Source organism: Sarcophilus harrisii, chromosome 1 (assembly GCF_902635505.1).
Source record: "Sarcophilus harrisii chromosome 1, mSarHar1.11, whole genome shotgun sequence".
Taxonomy (NCBI): Eukaryota; Metazoa; Chordata; class Mammalia; order Dasyuromorphia; family Dasyuridae; genus Sarcophilus; species Sarcophilus harrisii.
In genome coordinates, this window is record NC_045426.1 from 115,999,488 (window position 1) to 116,021,158 (window position 21,671).

Here is a 21,671-nt window from a genome sequence, read left to right on the forward strand (position 1 = left end):
AATCATGAATTTCATTCATTACATTTTCCTTTTTAAAAGTACATAATAAATAATCTGGATTTCCTTCTGAACTTCTATTCAATTCTATATATTTTGTTCATTTTTTTCCACATTAATTTTTTAATTGTCAAGTATTACTGTTTGGCTCCCTACTCCCAGAAAAAAAATAATCGTCACCATTTTAAGGGTTAATCAAAAAAATCTACATATTGGCCACAAAAACTATCTCATCTGTATATTAATCCACCACACCTCTCTCTCAAGAGAGATGATTAAGACTCTGTCATTTATTCTTTGGAATCAAATCAGTTAATTAATCATTGCACTCATCAGAGTTCTTAAATCTTTCTAAATTGTTTTTCACTATTTTTATAATAAAAATTGTTAGGCTGATTCTGATCATTTCAGTCTACAATAATCTCTTTCAACAATACTTTTACCACAGCAGTATTCATATATGCTTAAAGTATGTAAAACATAGGGCAGTAGGTAGTACAGTGGATACAATATCAGATCTGGAGTCAGGAAGACTCATCTTCCTAAATTCAAATCTAATCTCAGACATGGACTAACTGGGTGACTCTGGGCAAATCACTTAACACTATTTGTCTTGATTTTCTTCATGATAAAATGAGCTCAAGAAGGAAATAACGAATTACTCCAACATCTTTGCCAAGAAAATAAGTGAACAACAAATAAATAACATGCATGTGCCAATATATAAGCAATAATCCTAGTAAGAAATCTCCAAAATAATTTCCTTTTATAAATTATGGTATTTTGAACAAAAAAAGAAAAAACTTCATGTAAAAAAGCTATAACTGGAGGCAATGCACATCAAATAGGGAATGGCTAAACAAGTTGTAGAATATAATTGTAATGAAATACTAAAGTGCTGTAAGAATTTATGAGCCAAATAGCTTTCAAAAAAAAAATACAAGAGGGGGCAGCTAAGTGGCGCAGTGGATAAAGCACCAGCCCTGAAGTCAGGAAGACTTGAGTTCAAATTTGACCACAGACATTTAATACTTCCTGGCTGTGTGAGCCTGGGTAAGTCACTTAATCCCAAGTGCCTCAGCAAAAAAAAAGAAAAAAAAATCTGAGAAGGCTTATATGAATTGATATGATTTGATAAATTGAAGTGAACAAAACCAGTTTAACAGTATACACAGTAATGATGACAATGTAATGATCAGCTGTGAAAGTCAGAGCTACTGGAGTCAAGCTATAAGGACCTAAGATGAAAAGTTTTATCTAGTTCCAGAAACAGAACTAATGCATAAATAGGTTACATTAAAACATATTTCTTTAACTTTATTTTTCTTGGTTTTTTAATGTCATTTTCTTTTATAACATTGCTAACATGGAAATGTTTTATGACTTCACATATATAATCAATAACATATTGCTTATCTTTTCAAGTATAAGAAAATTGCTGGAGGAAGGAAGAAAATTACGAACTCAAAATTCTTAAAAAGTTTAAAAAAACTTAATGGCAAAATTTTTCACAAAAGGAAAACATTTTTAATTTACACAAAAACAAAAAAGCCATAATAGTCATAAGAACTCACCCAAACTTTTAAATTTTAGTAATATTAAATTCTGATCATAAAAAGAATTACACACTAAGAATTGCTACTAAGAGGAATTACTTCCATGATGAGCTGACCACATGATGATAAAGATTTGTATTTTTTTTTACAAATAAGAAAGTCCAAATGCATAAAAAACAAAATCACAATTTAGAATTCTTCCATTTTCTACTGTCCGTTTTTAGTATTTCATATCAATTAAAAAGATTTTTATTATAGAAGATTATGCTACCTATAGATTATAGTGTTCTGCATGCTGCTATCATTCCTCTAATCCCATTCATGCTTTACATACAGACACACACACATGAATACTTAATAAAGCATACATTAATCTTCCACAATATAATCATTCACTATATTTGATGACCAATGCTTTGTTTCTAGTTCTTTCCTACTATTAAAAAGAACTGCTATATAAGTATATGCATAATTGGGAACTTTCTCCCTCTTTGGTATCTTTGGAATCCAAATGCAGAAGCAATATCAGTGGGTCAAAAGGTATGCACTTTAATATAATCTGTAGGCAGGGTAACATTGTTTTCCATCTAAAAAAGCCAATTTAAAGTTCTCTACCAGCACAATATTTGTATTCAATATAAATTATTTCCATTATTTTCATTTAGTTTTCTATCCCACACACTATACCAAAAGTTAATATACATAAAACTCCATAGGAGCAAAGGGTTGCAAGTATTAAAATGAAACAACAAAATTACACACAAATAGGAAACAAATATACCTACTTATCACTGTTAGCCAATTGCCTGAATTCTTTCACAGTCATTGGTTTTTTCTGAATGTTATACTGAGTAAATAGCCCAGATTGTCCAGTGACCATCTGCTGAATTGGAGCTGGAATGACCAAGTTATCTATGTCATCATAGCGTTGTCTTGGCTTCCATTCTTTTGGAGGGATCACCTAAACCAAGAAAGTAAATAAGGGCTTTAGAATTCTACTTAGCAAGAACATTTTAAAGCAGAAAAAAAAAATAAAATATTTTATAGAATATTCACAAATATAAGAGAATTTTTGTTATTTAAAACACTCATCTTGTTTCTAAAAGTTGTGAAGGAGTTGAACACAAGACTATAGAAATTAAATAATAACATGGGTTAGTGTTCTTACATAAATTTCCATTCTCATAATATAGCTGTTCCAAATCTTTTCATGTGTAAAAGAATGCCATTCTCAAAATATGTTTTGAAATGTATAAAACAAGCTACTTAGGATTACAAAAAATCCCAATTATATTGAAATATAGATGTTAAAAAAAAAAAAAGATTTTTTTTAAAGTTCTGAACAGTCAACTAGAATCCTCTGGAAAGAAAGTCCCAGCATTTAGCAAAGAATGAATTTTTCTTTAAACTAATAGATAAGAAAATGGTTTTAAATTTCCTCCCCAACAACAACTAAAAAAGATACCTATTGTCAATTTAAACATTCAACTACGTTAATACAGAACTGCGGTTACTTACACAAATAGCATTTTAGAGTAATTTTCAATTTTACTTTCTCAGAATCCAATAAATTTGTTATTTTTTCCCTTCCCTGTTAACATTTCCATTTGTCTTTGTTTTTTATTAACCCACCTGGGTTTCTCAGGTACGGCAGGTTACAATGTCTTCTATTTGTATATTCACTATTGTATATTGTATATTCACTAACATTAGATTATTAAGCTTATTAATTAAAATTAAGCATATTAATTAATTAAATTAATAAGTAATAATAAATCAAAAAATTAAAGGAATAGGTGAAAATATAATAAACTTATGAAAATAAATAATAAAATGATAAAGAAATGAATTTATTTGAAAAGATAAATTAATAAAAATTAATTAATCAAAAATTTAAGGATTAATTGAATAAATTAAGTTAAGCTTAATAAAAGGTGACCAGAAAAGCATATTTCTGTCTAAAATTTTAAAAATAGATATAGACAATTTCTTTTTAATTTCAGTAATTTCATGTCTAAATACTAATTAAAACAACTAAATATGTGATCAGCAACATGGTATATAATAGAAAAAAATTTTCTTTGAAATCAAAGGGCCTAAGCATTTGAATCTTAGCTTATGTGACAGAATTTTTCTGTGTCTGCTTCAATATTTATGAAAATGAGGAAGCTGAAAGAGATGGTCTCAAAGATACTTTCAAGATTTGAACTACATTTATAAGTAAATCTAAGAATCATATACAATAGATAAAAATTGAAAATACAAATTTAAGCTTAAGGTTAGACAATTTTTTCCTATAATTCCTATAATTAGAGATATCTAAAGAATAGCACCAAGGAGAAATTGGATATATTTTAGAAAAGAAATTTTTAATTTTTGTTTTCCTTGTACATTGACTAAGAATTCCATTTCTATGTACAATACATATACAAACAGAATAAAAAATATATATATCTTATATACAACATGTATACAGATGCATGAATTCATAGGTATATCTTGAAAGCACTTTTTTTTAATTCAAAGGATGAAAAAATGCTGAATAACTCAAACATATGAAATTATTTTATTCAAAGGCTTCTATTTAGCTATAAATATATCTTTGAATATAATTAACATAAATACAATTCAGTAATACAAATAAATTTAACTAATTTTAAAATTAGTTTTTATTATTAAAATTAGTTAAAATGTAAAGCTTCCAAGAAAAAAAGACACATTTTTAGTTTATGCTTCATCTGCATGAGTATGTCAGGCAGAGGGAATATATTCATGGGGTGGGGGGGGGGATGTTAATGTGAAATCTCCATCAACAAATATAAGCAAGTTGTCAGTAACTTATTATTTCAAAAGTTGCCAGAGGCACTGAGCCAGTAGGAAACTTGCCAACAGTCATATACCTTGTATGTATCATAGGTATTACTTAACCCAGCTCTTCCTTATTCAAGGCCAGTCTTTTAAACACTACTGACTCTCACTCTTTTGTGTGTGTGTGTGTGTGTGTGTGTGTGTGTGTGTGTGTGTGTGTGTATACACACGCACCAGATTTTACTTCCTATATAAGGAACTGCTGTATATTTTTCCAAAGGCAAAGACACACAAGAGAAACATATGAATTGACTTCATTTTTATTAAAAGGGCTATGAAAAATTAATGTCATATGAGATAAAATATGGGAGGGAAATCAGGTTTCACAATAATTCAAACTAAAATTAAAAACTATATATTTTAAATTAGCACTGATTTTTAAGTATTCACATAAAATATTTCTATTTAAAAAATAAAAACACAAAAGATGGACTCGTCAAATTCAATGCTTTAAAAAAATTCTACCATTAATCTTTTAATTCAGTCAATCTGAATGTTGGAAAACTAATTCCTTCTAATTTTAAAATTTATCTTATTGGCAATAAAGTCAATTTATATCTCATCATCATCTAAAATATGTATTTACACTTTTTGCCATCAATAGATAGCATTACTAGCCACCTATAGAAGCCTACTAGCTCCCTTAAATGTTGCTTTATCACATTCCTCAGCATGAGTAAGAATATGAATACTCTATTCATGAAAGCATATGGACCGGAATAGTTTTCCTAAAAAATAAATAAATAAAAAATAATCCATGTTGTTCTACACTTTTAGCAAATAGAAAACTATTCTCAAAAAGTCAACTTTCTTTTCATACACACCAACAAAATGTACTATTTATTTTATTAAAGTATGAAATATTAATATTAATGAAAAAAAATCTGCGATCAAAAAAACAAACAATATCAACTACTATGAGCTAACAATGATTCTCTTAAATTTTAATTTCTTTTTAACTACCAGACGGAAAGAAAACAAAGATTCAATAGAGAAAATCAGAATAACCATAATGCTAGACTTATTCATTGATTTCTATACTAAGTACAGTCTGGGTCAATATTTGCTATCATCCTGATAAAAGATGTTTCCCACTTGATTCCATAGAAATGGAGAAATGGTCTAGATTCTAAGATATTTTATTCATCTTTTACTTTTCCACTTTTTTCTTGCTCTCCTACATTCATGAACTTTTAAAGTCTGAATAGAAAATAGAACATAACTAAGATAAAAAAAAAAAAACCTACTCCGTCTTTGTCCAAATTACTGCTATTAAGACCATCCAACTTATTAAAGTTTATACAAATTTCAGATGCCTGCATTACATGCATAATGTAGGTACTGCATTCCCCATATAAGCTGTGTATCTAAGATTGTCATTAATAATTGGGGAGTTTGAAAGACTGGGGGAAAAATTAAGTATAATGTGATGCTAAAAAGCAAAACCATATAAGAAAAGGCAAAAAGAGTAATTATCTTACATAATTAGTCTTATATAGTTATTCTTATATAAATGAGGATGAACTCATTTAGGATGAGCTGAAACAAGAATAAGAGGAGAGAGGAAGCCTAGTAGTTCTGGAATCCTACTCTCACTGAGAATGAAATAAAGAGAGGAAAATACATATGCACACACACGTGCACACACATACACACACATACACACACAGGAACGCATGCGGGCAAAATTCTTGCTAGAGCCCTCCTTCTAAGCTAATTCTTCTCCTGGAATTTGGTCATCTAACTGAGAGCCAAAGTGGCTTCTGAAAGGGCTAAGAAACAGTTAATACATTAAAGCTGTCCAACAGACAGAAACTGAACAGAAGTCTACAAACAACATTTGTTGATTTGACCAAGATCTTTTACACTGTCAATAGTGAGGGCTTATAGAAAATTATGACAAAATTTGGTTGCCTTGTGAAGTTCATCAGTACTGTACAGCATACTTGCCCGAGTTCTGGATAATAGATGATGCTCTCACACTTTCCCAGTCACCAATGGAGTAAAGCAAGGCTGTGTTCTTGCTCCCATACTTTAGCATATTTTCAGTTGTCAAATGCTTTCACTGAGGACAAACATGGCATCAAGGTCACTGATGATAAGTTATTTAACTTGAAAAGGCAAGAAACCAAAATTAAAGTTGAAAGAGAATTGGTATATGATGTTTTGTTTGCAAATGACTGCATTCAAGCTGAGAGGCAACAAAGTATGGATCAATTCTTTGCCACTTGTGTTAATCTGGACCTAACAGCAAGAAAAGCCAAGTTCTTCATCATCCAACACCATGCCATCCATACACAGAACCATTGGTTACAGATAATGAAGAAGTTTCAAATACTGTGGACAAGTTAACTCATCTTAGAAATACACTTTCGAGGAATGGACATATTGATGATGACATTAATGCACACATTGCTAGAGACAGCTCAGTGTTTGGGACGCGAGGAAACTGAACTGCTTCCATTTCAATTATCTTAGGAAGATTCTGAAGATCACTTGGCATGATAAAGACACTAAGGTGCTTTTTTGAATTAAACTACCAAGCATTCAAATTAAACTCTGAAGATCCTAACTCTGATAGGCTGTTCATGTTGTTAAAAAGGCCAAATGTATATTTGTCTAAAAAACTATTTTACTGAGAACTCATAGAAGATAAGCAAGGGCTCACCCAAGACAGTATCTGACACAAGGACATTCTCAAGTTATCTCTGCTTGGAATTGATTATGGGACATGGGAGGCATTGGGAAAGAACCGCTACATGAAAGAAGGTGTAGTGCTCTAAAAGTGAAGCTCTAGAAGTGTGCTCTAGAACTGAAGGAAGTCAAAAAAGTTACAGAAGTTGTACAAACATCTCCACTCCAAATGTCCATATGGACTATTTATGCCCAAAATATGGTAGAGCTTTTTGAGCTCATGTCTGATAAGACGCAAGTCCAACTGAACATATTTAATCCTCTTCCCAAAAAAAAAAAAAGGCCAACAACCAACCAATTGTTTTTTTTTTTTAAAGGCTATTTACTTATTTATTTATTGTTCTAATTACTTAAGAAAATAGTGCATGACTAAAATAAAAAAAAATTCTATCTTTGTCCAAATTACTGCTATTAAGACCATCCAACTTATTAAAGTTTATACTAATTTCAGATACCTGCATTAAATGTCAGATGTGGGGCACCGCATTCCCCATCTAAACTGTGTATCTAAGATTGTCATCAATAATTGGGGAGTTTGAAAGAAAAACTCGGGGAAAGCCGAATATGATGTGATGCTAAAATTTGGTTAAAGTGACTTTCCCAGGATCACACAGCTAGTAAATATTTCACATGTCTAAAACTGGATTTGAACTCAGATCCTCCTGACTTCAGGATCAGTGCTCTATTCACTGCACCATTTAGCTGCCCCCCAAACATCAATTTTGAAGCATATCTACTTAAACAGGAAAGGCTTTAACCTCTGATTTTACTAACAGAAGAAAAGGTTTAATGACTTGATCAAGTTTAAATAGCCAATACAGCAAAGGCAGAATCTGAATTCATGTCTTCTTAAAGGCAAGGTTACCCCTCTTTTTTAATTTATTTGTTTGTATGTTTATTTTTCCCCCTGAGGCAATTGGTGTTAAATGACTTGCCTGGGGTCACACAGCTAGGAAGTGTTAAGTGTCTGAAGCCAGACTTGAACCTAGATTTGAAACCCAGGTCTTCTGACTTCAGGGCTGTCTCCTATACCACCTAAAAAAGAATAGCCATGAGTCTACAGACCATTATGGGGTCCATAAATAGATTTCCAATTTGTGGACTTGTAATGGGGGAAAAAGGATGCATCTTTATTTTCACTAACTTCTAACTAAAATTTAACATTTTCTTGAATTATATAGGCAACAAACAAATAGCTTCACTAGACTGCAAAAGTGGTCCATGAGAAAAAAATGAACTTGTGACACAATGCCTTAGAAAGTCAAGAGTTCAGAGTTTATTTTCTTTTCCTCTAACTTTTGTAAAACATGTAGCCTCATCTACTCTATGATAACATTAACTGTCAAGAGTATTCTCAGAATATTTGAGAAGAATATCCTGATCAACCTATCCCACAATGTCATTTAGTGTTTATAAAGCTTCTCTTTGTCAAAAGTCAATCATGAGAATGGAAAAGAGTCTATAAACACTAAGGTATCTAGATCTTAACCAATTAGATCTTCCACACTTGAAAAACTAATTTTTTTTTTCCTGTACACATAAAAGCAATTCAGCCTCTTTTTACTTTTTAAAAACTCCTTCAATCTTCACAATTACAATAATACTTGTATTAACTTAAAAGAAATGGGCTGGTGAAGGAAAAAAATTATTTCAGATCCTGAGGAGGAAGTTCATCTAAAACTACCCAAGACCCACAAAGTTTTAGAATGTATTTCTGCTCAATTTGGTATATGATTGTGATGAAGTATTATTATGATATAAGAAATGAACATGATGGTTTCAAGAAAAACCTGGAAAGATTTGAATGAACTGATGCAAAGTAAAGTGAGCAGAACTAGGAAAAGACAATGCTATGAAAAACTTGACTATTTTGATCAAGACAATAATCCAAGACAATTGCAAAGGGACCCTGATAAAAAATATCTACCTCCAGTGAGAAAAATGATAAACTCTGAGTATAGACTGAAGCATTTTTTTTTTTTGCTACAGGCTAATATGGGAATATATTTTACAAGATTTCATATCTATAACTGATATGATATTGCTTTCCTGAATGAAAAGAGGTGAGATGAAAAAAAAAAAGAATTTGGAACTCAGAATTTAAAAAAAAAATAAAAAGTTAAAAATAAGGGAAAAAGGGTATTTGTACTCAGTGTACCATCTTTTCACTCAAAACTGAGCCAATCACCATTCAAATCACTCAATACCCAAATAAAAGGTTTTGTGTTCATATTTTAGTAGTATAAAGCATTATAATGCTTATTATATAGCTATTTATTTATTGGGCATCTGCTACAAAACTTTGGAGAAAAGAATAGTCTAACCTTTTCAATTAGTTCCACAAATCTAATTATCTAATCCGATTCCCTTGCCTTACAATGTGCAAAGGGCCTCCAAGAGTTGAAATGATCCATGGTCATATCAGAGTCTCAGAGATGTTTGCTCTACAATAAGAAATATTAGCCAAAGATAACGTAAGTTTTAAAAGTGTACACCTATTTAAAAAAATGATGTAAGGATTAGAAAGCCGAAGCTTATAAACAACATCAAGTCAGAAAACAGCAAAAAGTAATTGAGAAGATAGACTTGCAGAGTCTTTCACCAAAGTACTTTCCTAAAAGCATCTGTACATGACCTGAAAAGAAGATAAATAAAAGGCAATGAGAATAGATATGGAAACTTTTTTTCAGAGTAATTTATTCTTATCAGTAATAATAGTGGAACTACCACATTTAACCTCTACCAATTCAGCATCCAATGCATTATGTGAAAAGTTATAAAACGGAAAGAAGTAAGGAACTTTTTGAACCTCTTCTAAAAATTGAATATTTTTCTGTAAAGAAGAAACCTGTGCTTAAGTAACACAAACACTTAGGGGTCAATATGCAAAGAAGGAAAATTCCTAAGAATCAAAAGATCATGAATGTTTTTTACTCCAATAAAAATATACATTTATTATATGTATATATTTATACAGACATACATACATACACATGTTACTATATTATATAACTTATATTTTACATATTATGTTGATATGTATTGCACATAAACATATTTATATATACACACATACATGTCAGCTACTGATCAATTTGCCCGTTTTCCTATTGCTGTAAAATCTTTATGAGACTCCATCCATGCACCAATGATATGTCTTTAAAGTAAAAACAACAGCGAATTTCATGGAAATTTCTACAGTAGAACACTACTGCAACTAATAGGAAGCGATAACATATGCCCTTGCTATGTTTATTTTTTACTTAAGAAAGCATTTAATTCATTTTAAGGAAATGTACCTTTAAAACTTTGAAAGCTAAAGATTTTTCTTGTGCATACTCTTTGACTTAATATCACTACTAGGAATATATCCCACAGGAGATTAACTTTTTTTTTTATGGAAAAAGACCTATATGTACAAAAATATTTATAGCAACTCTTTTCTCAGAGCAAAGAATTGTAAACTGAAAGAATAACTATCAATTGAGGAGTAGCAGAATAAATTATGGTATGTGATTATAATGAAATACAGAACAATAATTCTGTAAGAAATGATGAGCAGGATGCTCTCAGAAAAACCTTGAAAGTCCTCCATGAATTCATGCACAGTGAAATGTACTGTGTATAAAGTAGTAATAAGGTTATGGGATGATCAACTGTAAGTAACAGATATTCTCAGCAATAAAATGATCCACAACTACTCTGAAGGACTTTAAGATAAAAAATGTTATTATCCAGAAAAAGAACTGACTGTGTCTGAATATAGATTGAAATCCACTTTTTTTTTTTAACTTTATTTTTCTTGAGGGTTTTTTGAGGGATAAGAGGGGAAATATATGTTGTCTTTCACATTACTTTTAGGGAAATATTTTGCATAATTTCACATGTGTCTTCTCAATGGGAGATGGGTGAAGAAGAATCGAACTCTAAAGTTTTAAAAGTAAATGTTAAAAATTGTTTTACATGTAACTGGAAAAAATAAAATATTCAATAAAGGGAAATATAAAAAAAAAAGAATGACAGACTATAAAATTATTATGTTCAATAATTCATTGTGCCCTAAAATCAAGTGGAATATTAAAAACAGTTCATATATTGTCAAGGAAAATAACCTGTTTTAAGATCCAAATTGAAGCATTTCCTGTTGGTGACTTTTCTCCAATTTTCCTATTCACAAATGACTTTGAATAAATGCACCAAATCCCAAAGTACTAAAAATTCTCCTCAGTGACATTCATAGAACTGCAGTGATGTTACGGAGCTGTGATTTACTGAGGAAAATTAATAATATACTATATAAGTTGATAATTAATATTATTCTATATCCTAATTCCCATCTTTTGGCCTAGTTCACTCAGAGACTTGTCCCAGTCCAAACTACGAATCTGCTTCTTGACCTCCCTCTCCCAAGTGACACCCTCCCTTCTGTTTACCCCTTAAACACAAAAGGCAGCTTGAGCTAGGACCTCCCAAAAGGTCCTAGCTTTCTAATCAAAGTTTGGGATCATCTGGTACAAAATAAGATCAAATGGGGAAAACTTCATGGAAATGGTTTCTGTTTTTCTAGCCTAGAATGCTAGAGACAACTAAGTCTCATAAAGCAGCTGTGTCAGAGAGGGACTTAATCAATTACATCAGGAGGCCAGTCCACTTTCTCTAGCTAAAGACTATTTCTTTCACCTAAGGGAATAATCTAGCTTCTCCCCAAATTCTCATGCAACAGGGAGAAGGTTAAGATCGATTAACCCATCTTCTCATTAAGATGTACACCAGTCTTGTCTTTATCAGGAGAGGTCCAAATGGTGTTGTCAGGCCAATCAAAAGGAAGACACATATAGGTCTGAAGAGTACTGTTAGCCTTTACTTAGGGATCTTTGGGCACAAATGAAAGCAGACTAGAAATTATTTTATTTAATAGGTGTGGAGCTCTTATTAAGAAATTGTTATCTGGCTAGAATTGCCTCAAAAAATACCAAAAGGATAAAAGAAGACTCACAATGGTGTAAAGAAATTTTATGAAGAACATTATATCATTCATTATATCTTAACTCATTAAAAGAGTTGAGAGACAACATTTGGAAATATTTGGAGATACTGCAAGAATAATAGTGAGGCTTCAGCTTCAATGATACAGCAAAACAAGAACAAAAATCACAAAAGATGAATGAGAAGACATCTGTAGAATAATCCATCAGGATAAGTAATACCAATATCCAAGCTGATAAATTCACCAAACTAGCAAAGTTACAAATAGCTGAGAAATAATATTTTGATATTCTGGTGAATTTGTATCATCTTTCAAAAAGCAGAACATATTAAACACTTTCTTTTAGGATGTAATTAATACATAATAACCTTCTATATCAAGACACAGAAACCAAAACTTGAAGATGAGCAAAAAATTATTTGTAATTCAAAAAAACAAAGTAACTGAACAGATGAAAGAATTTTCTTACAAAAAATTATTTGTAATTCAAAAAAACAAAATAACTGAACAGGTAAGATTTTCTTACCTTAGCAAGTCCTGCTCTGTGTGCTCCTTTAGACTCCATATATGCTAAATATTTGTTGAACTCTCTAAATTCATCCATAGAAGGTCTGAAAGTCATGATCTTACAATTCAGATTTGGGGGACTGTCGACCTCTGATGCCTCCATGTTGACTAAGTTTTGCCCTATAAATGAATTAATATGTCATCAGTATTCAATTACTTTGTACATATTAATACAATACTTTAAGTGATTTGACATAGTATGGTTACATTTATTTTCCTAACCAGGTCAAAACCTTTTCATAGTATGGCACAACCTTTTTCAGTTAATTTTCCATCCTGTCAGATTCTTTGTGACTCCTTGTGCAATTTTCTTGACAAAAGAAAGTGAAGTGGTTTACTATTTCCTTCTCCATGTGATTTCCTTCTTCAATGGAGACATCCCTAGTACGATTCAATTCTCCACAAACCCCATTCTCAAAAAATTTATGTCTGAAATTGAGTGCCCATAAACGTGCAGAAGCAAAATACCATTCAATTTATCTCTGCCTAAATCTAATTTATCCAATAAGGCCCTGCTAAATCACCACATCTTTGATAAGGATTTTTCCATCCTCACCCCAAAATGTCTCTTCTCCCTGTGAACTACAGAACTCATTGCTATAGATGTTGTAGAATCCAATGTGCTGAACACAATGTCAAGAAGAACTGGGCTCAAATATTGAATCATACCTCTAACTGTAATGCTAAGGCAACTCACTAATCTCTCTGAATTTCTTTCCTCAACTGTAAAAGGAGAAGGATAACATCTGCAATATTTCCTTAGAGGATTATAATAATGATCAAATGAGGTAACACAAGGTATTTATAAAACTTTAAAGAACTATAAGGGTATTCCCAAAGTTTTAAAGCATTTTTCTATTAAAGCTTAAAATTTCACTAAGATTTTGGTGATCTCCCATATTAATATCCATTATTATATTAGAAAGAATACTGCACTTATCTCAAACAGCTGTGAGATTGATCAAGTCCCTTAACTATTGTCAGCCTCAAGTTTCCTCATTTTCAAAATGGAAATAAACCTAAAAACGTTTATTTCACAAAATAAAAAATGTCCTATTCTCATGCATCATCATGACCAGAGGGACTATTCCTAATGCTGTTCCAGGGAACAGAGTATAAGGAATACCCTATCTAATTATAGAAAGGCTCATCATGAATACCTAGGCAAATTGCTGATTAACTTCTTTGGTTATGACAACCTGTGCTAAGGAGAAAAATAAAATATGCTCTCACTCCTGAAAAGCCATACTACTTCTGTAAAAACGAAAGTCAAGTGATAAAAAGAGGACAGAGGATATTGAGAATCACATGGCTTTTTGACAATAAATATTAGCTAAGCTCCTGGAACTCTATGAGGTCTTTTCCAATAACCAAATAGACATAATACAAGAAGAAATGAATCATTTCAATCTTGGTATCCTTGTTCTAAATGAACCTAGAAAACAAAGGAAATTGCAGCCACATGGCAGGAAGGTTCACATATTTTCCTTGGAAAGACACACAAAGAAAGGAACAAATTTCATTTTATTCTGCACATAAAGGCAACAAGGAATGTCATTTCATGGACTGTGTGGTCACCTTGTGTTATAGTGCTCCTTACAATTCTCTACAAAAGAAAACTACCTTCAAAATAAGAGCAACTAATATACAAACACTGTTAGGAACAGGCACAAAACTTCTACAAAGCACTCAAAAAGACTGTTCAAATTAAATTAATAATCTCCTCACTCAATGACTTCGAAGCAAAGAGAAAAGGTGAAAACCAATTAAAAAAAAAAGTCTTGGCGAATATTATTCAGGAGTACAGTATGAGAAAAGCCAAAGACTTTTTGTCTTTGTACAGAGTACAAATGAGAATCATGAGTATTCATTATGGATACTTTCTTAAAGAATCAGAAAACACTAGACATTGGCAAGCACCAAATATCCTAAGAATAACTTTAAGAGACAAGAAAAAACCTATTATTACTAACGTGGGATTCAATGCAGAATGAATTGTATACAGTGAGGACACCGAAGCAAAGATCAAAATTAAAACAAAGCTAAAAGTATAAAAATGTATAAAAGATATGGATGGAATGCAATTAAAACAACTCTAACCCAATTTGTTTAAGCAAATTGTTAATGATAATATATGGAAAATAGGTAGAAGAAAGGACATCAACACAGATTATGACTAATTTTATGGAGTTATGATATAAATTAAGTGACATAAAGGTTAAAAAAAAAAAATACAACTAAACAAGTACCAGACTTGACAAAGACTTGACCTACTCGCCAAATGGAAAGAAACTGCAGGTTTGGAGCAACATTTGCTTTGGAAATATAAACTCATTTGTAGAATTTGAGAGTACAACAAAATGCTTGGCACTGCCTCATAAACATAGTTAGGGGGAAAAGTTTAAAAAACTAAGCAATTATAAGACATATTCAAATGTTTGTCAAATCTCATCAATCTGGATGCTGCTTCCAACAACATAAACCCATCCCAGTCAGCCCATGCTACATGACTCTTAGCCAGAGACTTCCACAAGTGCATCACAGATGTCTACCAAATGTGCTTGATGCCTTTCTAATTGTCTGCCAACATAGCAAGGATATCCATGGACAAGCTGTCCACCTGTTATTCTTTCTTCTCACCACATGACCAGCCCATCTTCTTTTTCTATCACACATTTCATGATGAAACCTTTTATTCCTTGTCTTCTTCAAAGTTCCCCATTTGTTATATGTTGAAGCCTGTTCACACCCACCATGCACCTCTCCATTGCCCTTTGTGTGATATTCACTTCCAGTTCTTCGGAGACTGTTGTGTTCCATGTCTTGAAGCCATATAACACCACCGGTAGAATATAAAAGTATATAACGTTGAAACTAAAAGGAAGACAACAAAGAAATGAAAGATGGTAAAGATCTACAAAGATGTTCACAACAAACACTTTTCACCATCAAGAACAGTGAAAGTATCACATATTGACTCTAACAATTAAGACCCAAATGTGATTTTGGAAGTGGAAATGGCACTAAAGAAGGCAAAGATGGAAAAATGAGCTGGACTGAACCAACTGTACATAAAGGAAGCCATTCTATAAGAAATACAACTGGGAGGATATTAAGGCATCAATATTCAACTGTATAAAAAAGGGAAGAGTTTAAGTTATTGGGGGGGGGGAGTTTTTATATTACTTTTAAAAAAAAGGACAACAAAGAGAACATCAATTACTAGCAAGTGCATATATCTAACTTTTCATATGCATAAATTTTTAGGCATCAAAGGCATTATTATGAGAGTTTTAAAGCTAAACAGGCAAGTTTTCTCAAGTGCCATATCTTTACCATCACCCAAATGACTGAAAGATATGAAGAAATAAGATTCTACTGTATATAGGGCAAAAAAAGGTAAATTTAATGTGGTACAGTAAAACATTGTTTTTTGAGGCTCTGCTGCAATGTCTCCCCATACATGCATCAAAATTATGCAAGAATCACAGAAAAAAATATAGCAGGAAACTTTGGCCAATGACCATCCAATCATTAGTATCAATTAAAAAAATAATAAGAGGCAGAAAATAGGGAAATATATGCTTACCAAAAAGGTATCACTATTTCTAAAACAAAAAATAATTCCCTCCAAATAATGAGGCCTTCAATAGGCTCTCATTTGAACATTAGTGTTAAACAGACTATATCAGGTCTGTTTATAATGCAGAATTTAAAATTGAGAACTATAATTCCTCAAATTATATAAAGAAAAAAAAAAAAAACAAGTAGATACCAAGACTACATTTTTTCTAATAATATCTATCATCGTCCTGTTTCCCACTATGATACACAGTAGGTTTTACTACCTATTAAATGTATAGGTTGTGTTTCAGGCATGAAGATAGATCAACAGGACAACACAATAGACAATGACTTGGGCCCAAAATTGGAGAGAACAAAAACTGGAGCAAGAGAAAGGGTAAGGGAGAATCTCTGAGAAAATACAGTTATTATAAAGCTCTCAAGCTTCCTCCTGAAACAAAGGTGCAACTTTTCAATACCCATATTCTTATAGTAACATCATATGATATGACTCAGTTTTGGAAAACTACGGATTACCAAGAATTGAAATTAACAGTGAAAGACAACAGTGAGACATAAAAGGATGGGAAAACATTACAAATAGGAAATTACAAAAAGAATAGTAAGATACCATCAAAAAAGAATAATGTTGAAAAAGTGATCTGTGTATGTTGCGAAAACCAAGACTGGGCTGTCAAATGTTACCCCGGAACATCAAAAGAAAAGGAATTAGGTTCCTTCCTGTCTGGGTTCACAACTGCGGGGGACTTTGACAAGTGTCATTTAAGATGGACAGCCAAAAGCCAGCTACATCACTAGAAAGAATACCTACACTGTACTGTGGATTACAAAAAACCAACTGTATTATATAACCACAATGTAGCATTTGGAACATCTGATATCCATCTGTGAGCTGTTATGTTATTTTACTACTATAATTACTACTACTTCCCAACCCCCCCCCCAAAAAAAAGACAATCCCCATGATCCTTTTATTTCATCCAACATTCTGCACCATCATCTCTCTCCTCTTTTATACCACTGTCAAGTCATCTATACCAAATATTCTACTTCATCATCCAACTCATTCCCAATGCCTAGCAATCTAGCTTCTACTTCTATCATTCTACTAAATTTAATCTCTCAGAAGCTTACCAAATGATATTTCAGTTGCTTAGTCCAATTTCTTTCTTCAGTCCCCATCTTCTTCATCTTATATAGCACTTGAGACTGAATGTTCTCTTGGTTCTTCTCCTTGAAGACATTCAGTTCCAGCTACCTATATTAGTTTCTCTTCCTCTTTTCTGTTTTTCTAAATGAGACTTTCCAGAGGTTTAATCCTTGGCCCTTACTACCATTGCAGCCTCACTAACCATTACTTCTTTCTATGCATGCCAAGTTCCAGTCAAATTGGCCTTCTTCTTGTTTCCCATTAACAATATTTCATCTCTTTTTGGAGCCTATGTACAATCACCCAGTCAGGAATACAATCCCTCCTAAACTTACTGTCTAGGTTTTTTGAGGCACAGCACAAGTACCCAGTACTCTCTCTATGAAACCATTTCTGATTCTCTTACCTTGTAGAGTCTTTTTCTCCAAAACTGTTTTATATAGGGTATCTCCCTTGGACAGATAAAAAAGTCATTTAGAGTAAAGTACTTGCTAAATCAATGCTATTAGTTGAGTAATTTCCATTTCCTTCCTTGTCGATTTCTTTACAATGACAACTTCAATTGTGATATCACTTCAATGTAGATAGCTCCTATATAATGCTATTGGCCCTAACCTCTCATCTGAACAATCCTATTGGAGAGTTATCCAAGTTTTGCTCCATTTTTATCAGCACCTCTGCTTAGTTTAACTCCAGGAAATATAATACTCCTCCAAGTTAAGCTGATCCTCTGAAATATCATCACCATGAAGTGACTCAGTTCATGATACTCAATACTTCCCTATTCCATCAGCTTCCTCTCTGCACCTATTGGAGGGCTGGAGAGGAAGGGACATGTTCTTTCCAAAGCCTACCGTGCCAGATGGCTGTGAACTCCACTTTCCATCAACATCCACAGAATACCATGTCCCTACATCCCTTGCATTCTGTCCAAGTTCCTCATCTCTCCTAACACTTTTCAACTTCTTTTTGTGTTGTCTTCCCCCATTAGATTTGTTAAGCTCCTATCTTTTTTTTTTTCTGAATTACATCTAAAAGACATCTCCAGTTGCATGTTCCAACAAGCATCTCAAACTCTTTATGTCCAAAATGAAGGTTATCATCTTTCCCACAAAATCACTAGTTCTTTCAGTGGCAAAGCTACCATTTATTCATTTATTCAGTGTAATTTTGACTCTTCCTTCTCTCTAATAAGTAGTCAAGGCCAAGTCATCTTGATGCACTGTCTGCAAAATTTCTTATATCTAACTCTCTTTTCTCATGGATACCATTCAAATATGGAGTACAGGTTCTTATTTCTATCTGATAGAACTAAGCTAATTCATTAAGAGTCATCCAGTCTATCTCAAGATATCTTCCAACTCTGAATTTTGTCAACTTTCATATTACTGTGTACATCTGGTAATGTAATTCCTCTGAAGAAAAATTTTCAGTAGCTCCCTATTATTATTTACTAAATTAGGTTTAAGCTCCTTGTCTTGAAATGCATAGCCTTCCAAACTCTTATCTCCCACAAGCTTTCTATCATTACCATATATATATATATATCTTCCTGCTATATACTATTTAACTAAAATAGTCTACTCATTTCCCAAAAACATATTCTACTTTCCTACCTCTACATTTTTGCTGATGCTGTTTCCTGAACCTGAAATACTTTTCTTTCTTTGCCTCACCTGTTAAATCTTTTAAAATGCAACTGAAACTCTTCTTAATCAATAAACATTCCATATGCAGTCTCTCAGACCTCACAAAGTATGCTTGTTGTTTTATAACTCTTTAGTGATCCTACATAACCCTATGCCCCACAGAGCCATTCATTATTATAGTGATCAACTGTAATGGGCTGAAGCTTGAGTTGATGTACTGAGGTCCCAAGCACATGAGGCTAAATAGTAATTGGACTATACTCTATTAATATACATGCTTGGATAAAGAATGGCCCCCGCTCACTCTCTGTGCAAGTCCTGATGTGTTGCATAGGAAATGACAATTTTGGTGGGGGGAGGCAGAGAGACAGGAAGAGAGGCAGAGAGAGACACGGCTGACTGGGTTCTGTTCTGGTGGCTGCTGGTCTCGTGGCTTCTGGTCTGGCTGGCTTCTTGACTCAGTTCCCTTTTACCTCTGATCCTCTTCTACCTCCGACCCTTCTTCATCTCTACTAAGAATAAAGATTGAAGGTTTTCCCCTAACCTGAATTCCTGACTCACAATCACAAGGTCTTCACAATCAACAACCTTTTATTAAGTAAATACAGACAAGGATATGGGAAGTAAAATACTAATTGTGAAAAATAAAAAGCAGGCTAGTTTGGCAGGACTGTAAAGTGCATGAAAGATAGTAAAATGTTATATGCCTGGTAAGGAAAATTGGGGCTACAATTACATCAAGAAATAGAGAAAAGGCATCTGAAAAAATCCAATACCCATTTGTATTAAGGGGAAAAAAACACCTCTATTTAACATGAAAAATATGACCATTTCCTTAATATAATACGTGGGATGTAGCTAAAGCCAAGAGGTAACATTATATGTAAATAAGAAAAGGCAAAGAACTTTCAAATAAGACTAAAAATAAAGATGCTTTTTATCACCATTAATATTTTGATACTATTGCAATTAACATTAAGTTAGCCATATTATGTACATAAGGGAAAAATATTGACAAAGAAACAAAACTATAACTTTTGAAGTTGATATAATGGTATACCCAGAAAATGAAGAGACAATTTTTAACTCTCTCTATTCATTTTCTGGGTATACCATCATTGAAACAATAACTGCAATAAAGTTTTTAGATGTAAAATGAATCCACTTAAGTGTCTTCATTTCAATAGATTACCAACAAAATCCAGCAGGAAGAAAGAAAAGAGATTTCCACTTAAAGAAATTCCATTCAAAATAATGATAGACTACATAAAATACTTGGGAGTCTACAATCCAACATATTAGTATTAATGAAACTACAAAATTCTTACATAAAGGCAGATCTAAATAACTGGGGAAATAAATACTAATATTCAAGGGAAAGTCAAGTTCATATATAAAAATGACAATTCTAACTTAATATACCTAGTCAGAGATATACAAAACTACTGAAGGATGATTTTATAAAGCTACAAAAAAATAACAAAATTCAGCTGGAATAGGAGACAGCAAACTACAGCCTGCAGGCCAAATTCAGTCCTCTGCCTATTGTAAAGTATTAAAGAAAAAAAATCATTCTAAGCTCATTGTCCATAACAAAAAAAAAAAAAAAAAAAGAATGGACCAATTTTGGCCCCCAGGCTACACAGTTTGCTGAACCCTAAATCTAGAGAAACAAAAGGTCAAGAATTTCAAGAAAAAAGATGAAAAAAGTGAGAGTGTATATAAAATTATTCAATAAGTAATAACCTTCAAAATTATTTGATAATGGTTAAAAAATAGAAAATTTAATCAATGGAAAGTATTAGGTATATATCAAACAGATGGAAAGGATATATCAAAGTGCTCAAAGAATGCAAAAATCTCAGATATTAAGAGTAAGATTCATTTTTAAACAAATACTGATCAGAAAACTAAAAAGCAGTCTGGTAGAAATGAGATTTAGATCAACATTCATACAACTGCACTGGATGGATACATGAATAAAGAGATGAAAGATGGCATATAAATAAATGGGAAAAAAGGAAAAATACTTTTGATCTATGAATTGAGCTAGAGGTCATAACCAACTAAGAAATGACATTCTCACAGAATATAAAATCAAAAGTTTTTAATTACATGCAATTTAAGTTTTTGCCCAAATTCTAATTATCATCTTAAGTTAAATTTAGCTTAAATTAGACAAGAAATAAGTAAATCAGAAAAAAATCCTTGTGGCAAGTTTCTCTGATAAAAGATCTCATATCAGGTATATAAGAAACACCCAAATTTATAAGAACAAAAGCCATTCCCCAATAGAGAGATGAAATCCAAGCTATCAACTAAGGAAAAAGGAAAAAAAGAAAGGACTGAATCATTTATTATTAAATAAAGGATCAACAAAAAACTCTAAGATTCTTAGTTCTTACATCCATCAAATGATAAGGAAAAATGATAGTTTTTGGAAGGGATATAGGAAAACAGAAAAATTAATACCTTACTGATAGAACTATGAATTGGTCCAACTATTCTGGAAAACAGTTTGGAACTACACCCAAAAAATAACTAAACTGTGCAGAACATTGGATCCAGCAACTTTTCTGGGCTTATTCATTCCCTAAATAAATCTAAAACAAAAAGAA

The 21,671-nt window shown here is 32.2% G+C and overlaps 1 protein-coding gene across 19 annotated transcripts in view; it reads right to left on the bottom strand.

The window, feature by feature from the left end:
- The window catches only part of KDM4C (lysine demethylase 4C), a 437,501-nt gene that overhangs the window by 369,661 nt on the left and 46,169 nt on the right, over positions 1 to 21,671 (bottom strand). For 12 of the 19 annotated variants that reach the window (XR_004233267.1, XR_004233268.1, XR_004233272.1 and 9 more), the window contains exons 2-4: positions 15,423 to 15,543; positions 12,629 to 12,789; positions 2,339 to 2,514 (exon numbers count right to left, since the gene is read on the bottom strand). Coding sequence is in view for 12 of the 19 variants with exons in the window: in XM_023497917.2 (XP_023353685.1) it covers positions 2,339 to 2,514; positions 12,629 to 12,789; positions 15,423 to 15,543 (458 nt within the window). In the remaining 7 variants the exon portion in view is untranslated. The other 7 variants (XM_012543361.3, XM_012543362.3, XM_031961872.1 and 4 more) reach the window with 4 other exon arrangements.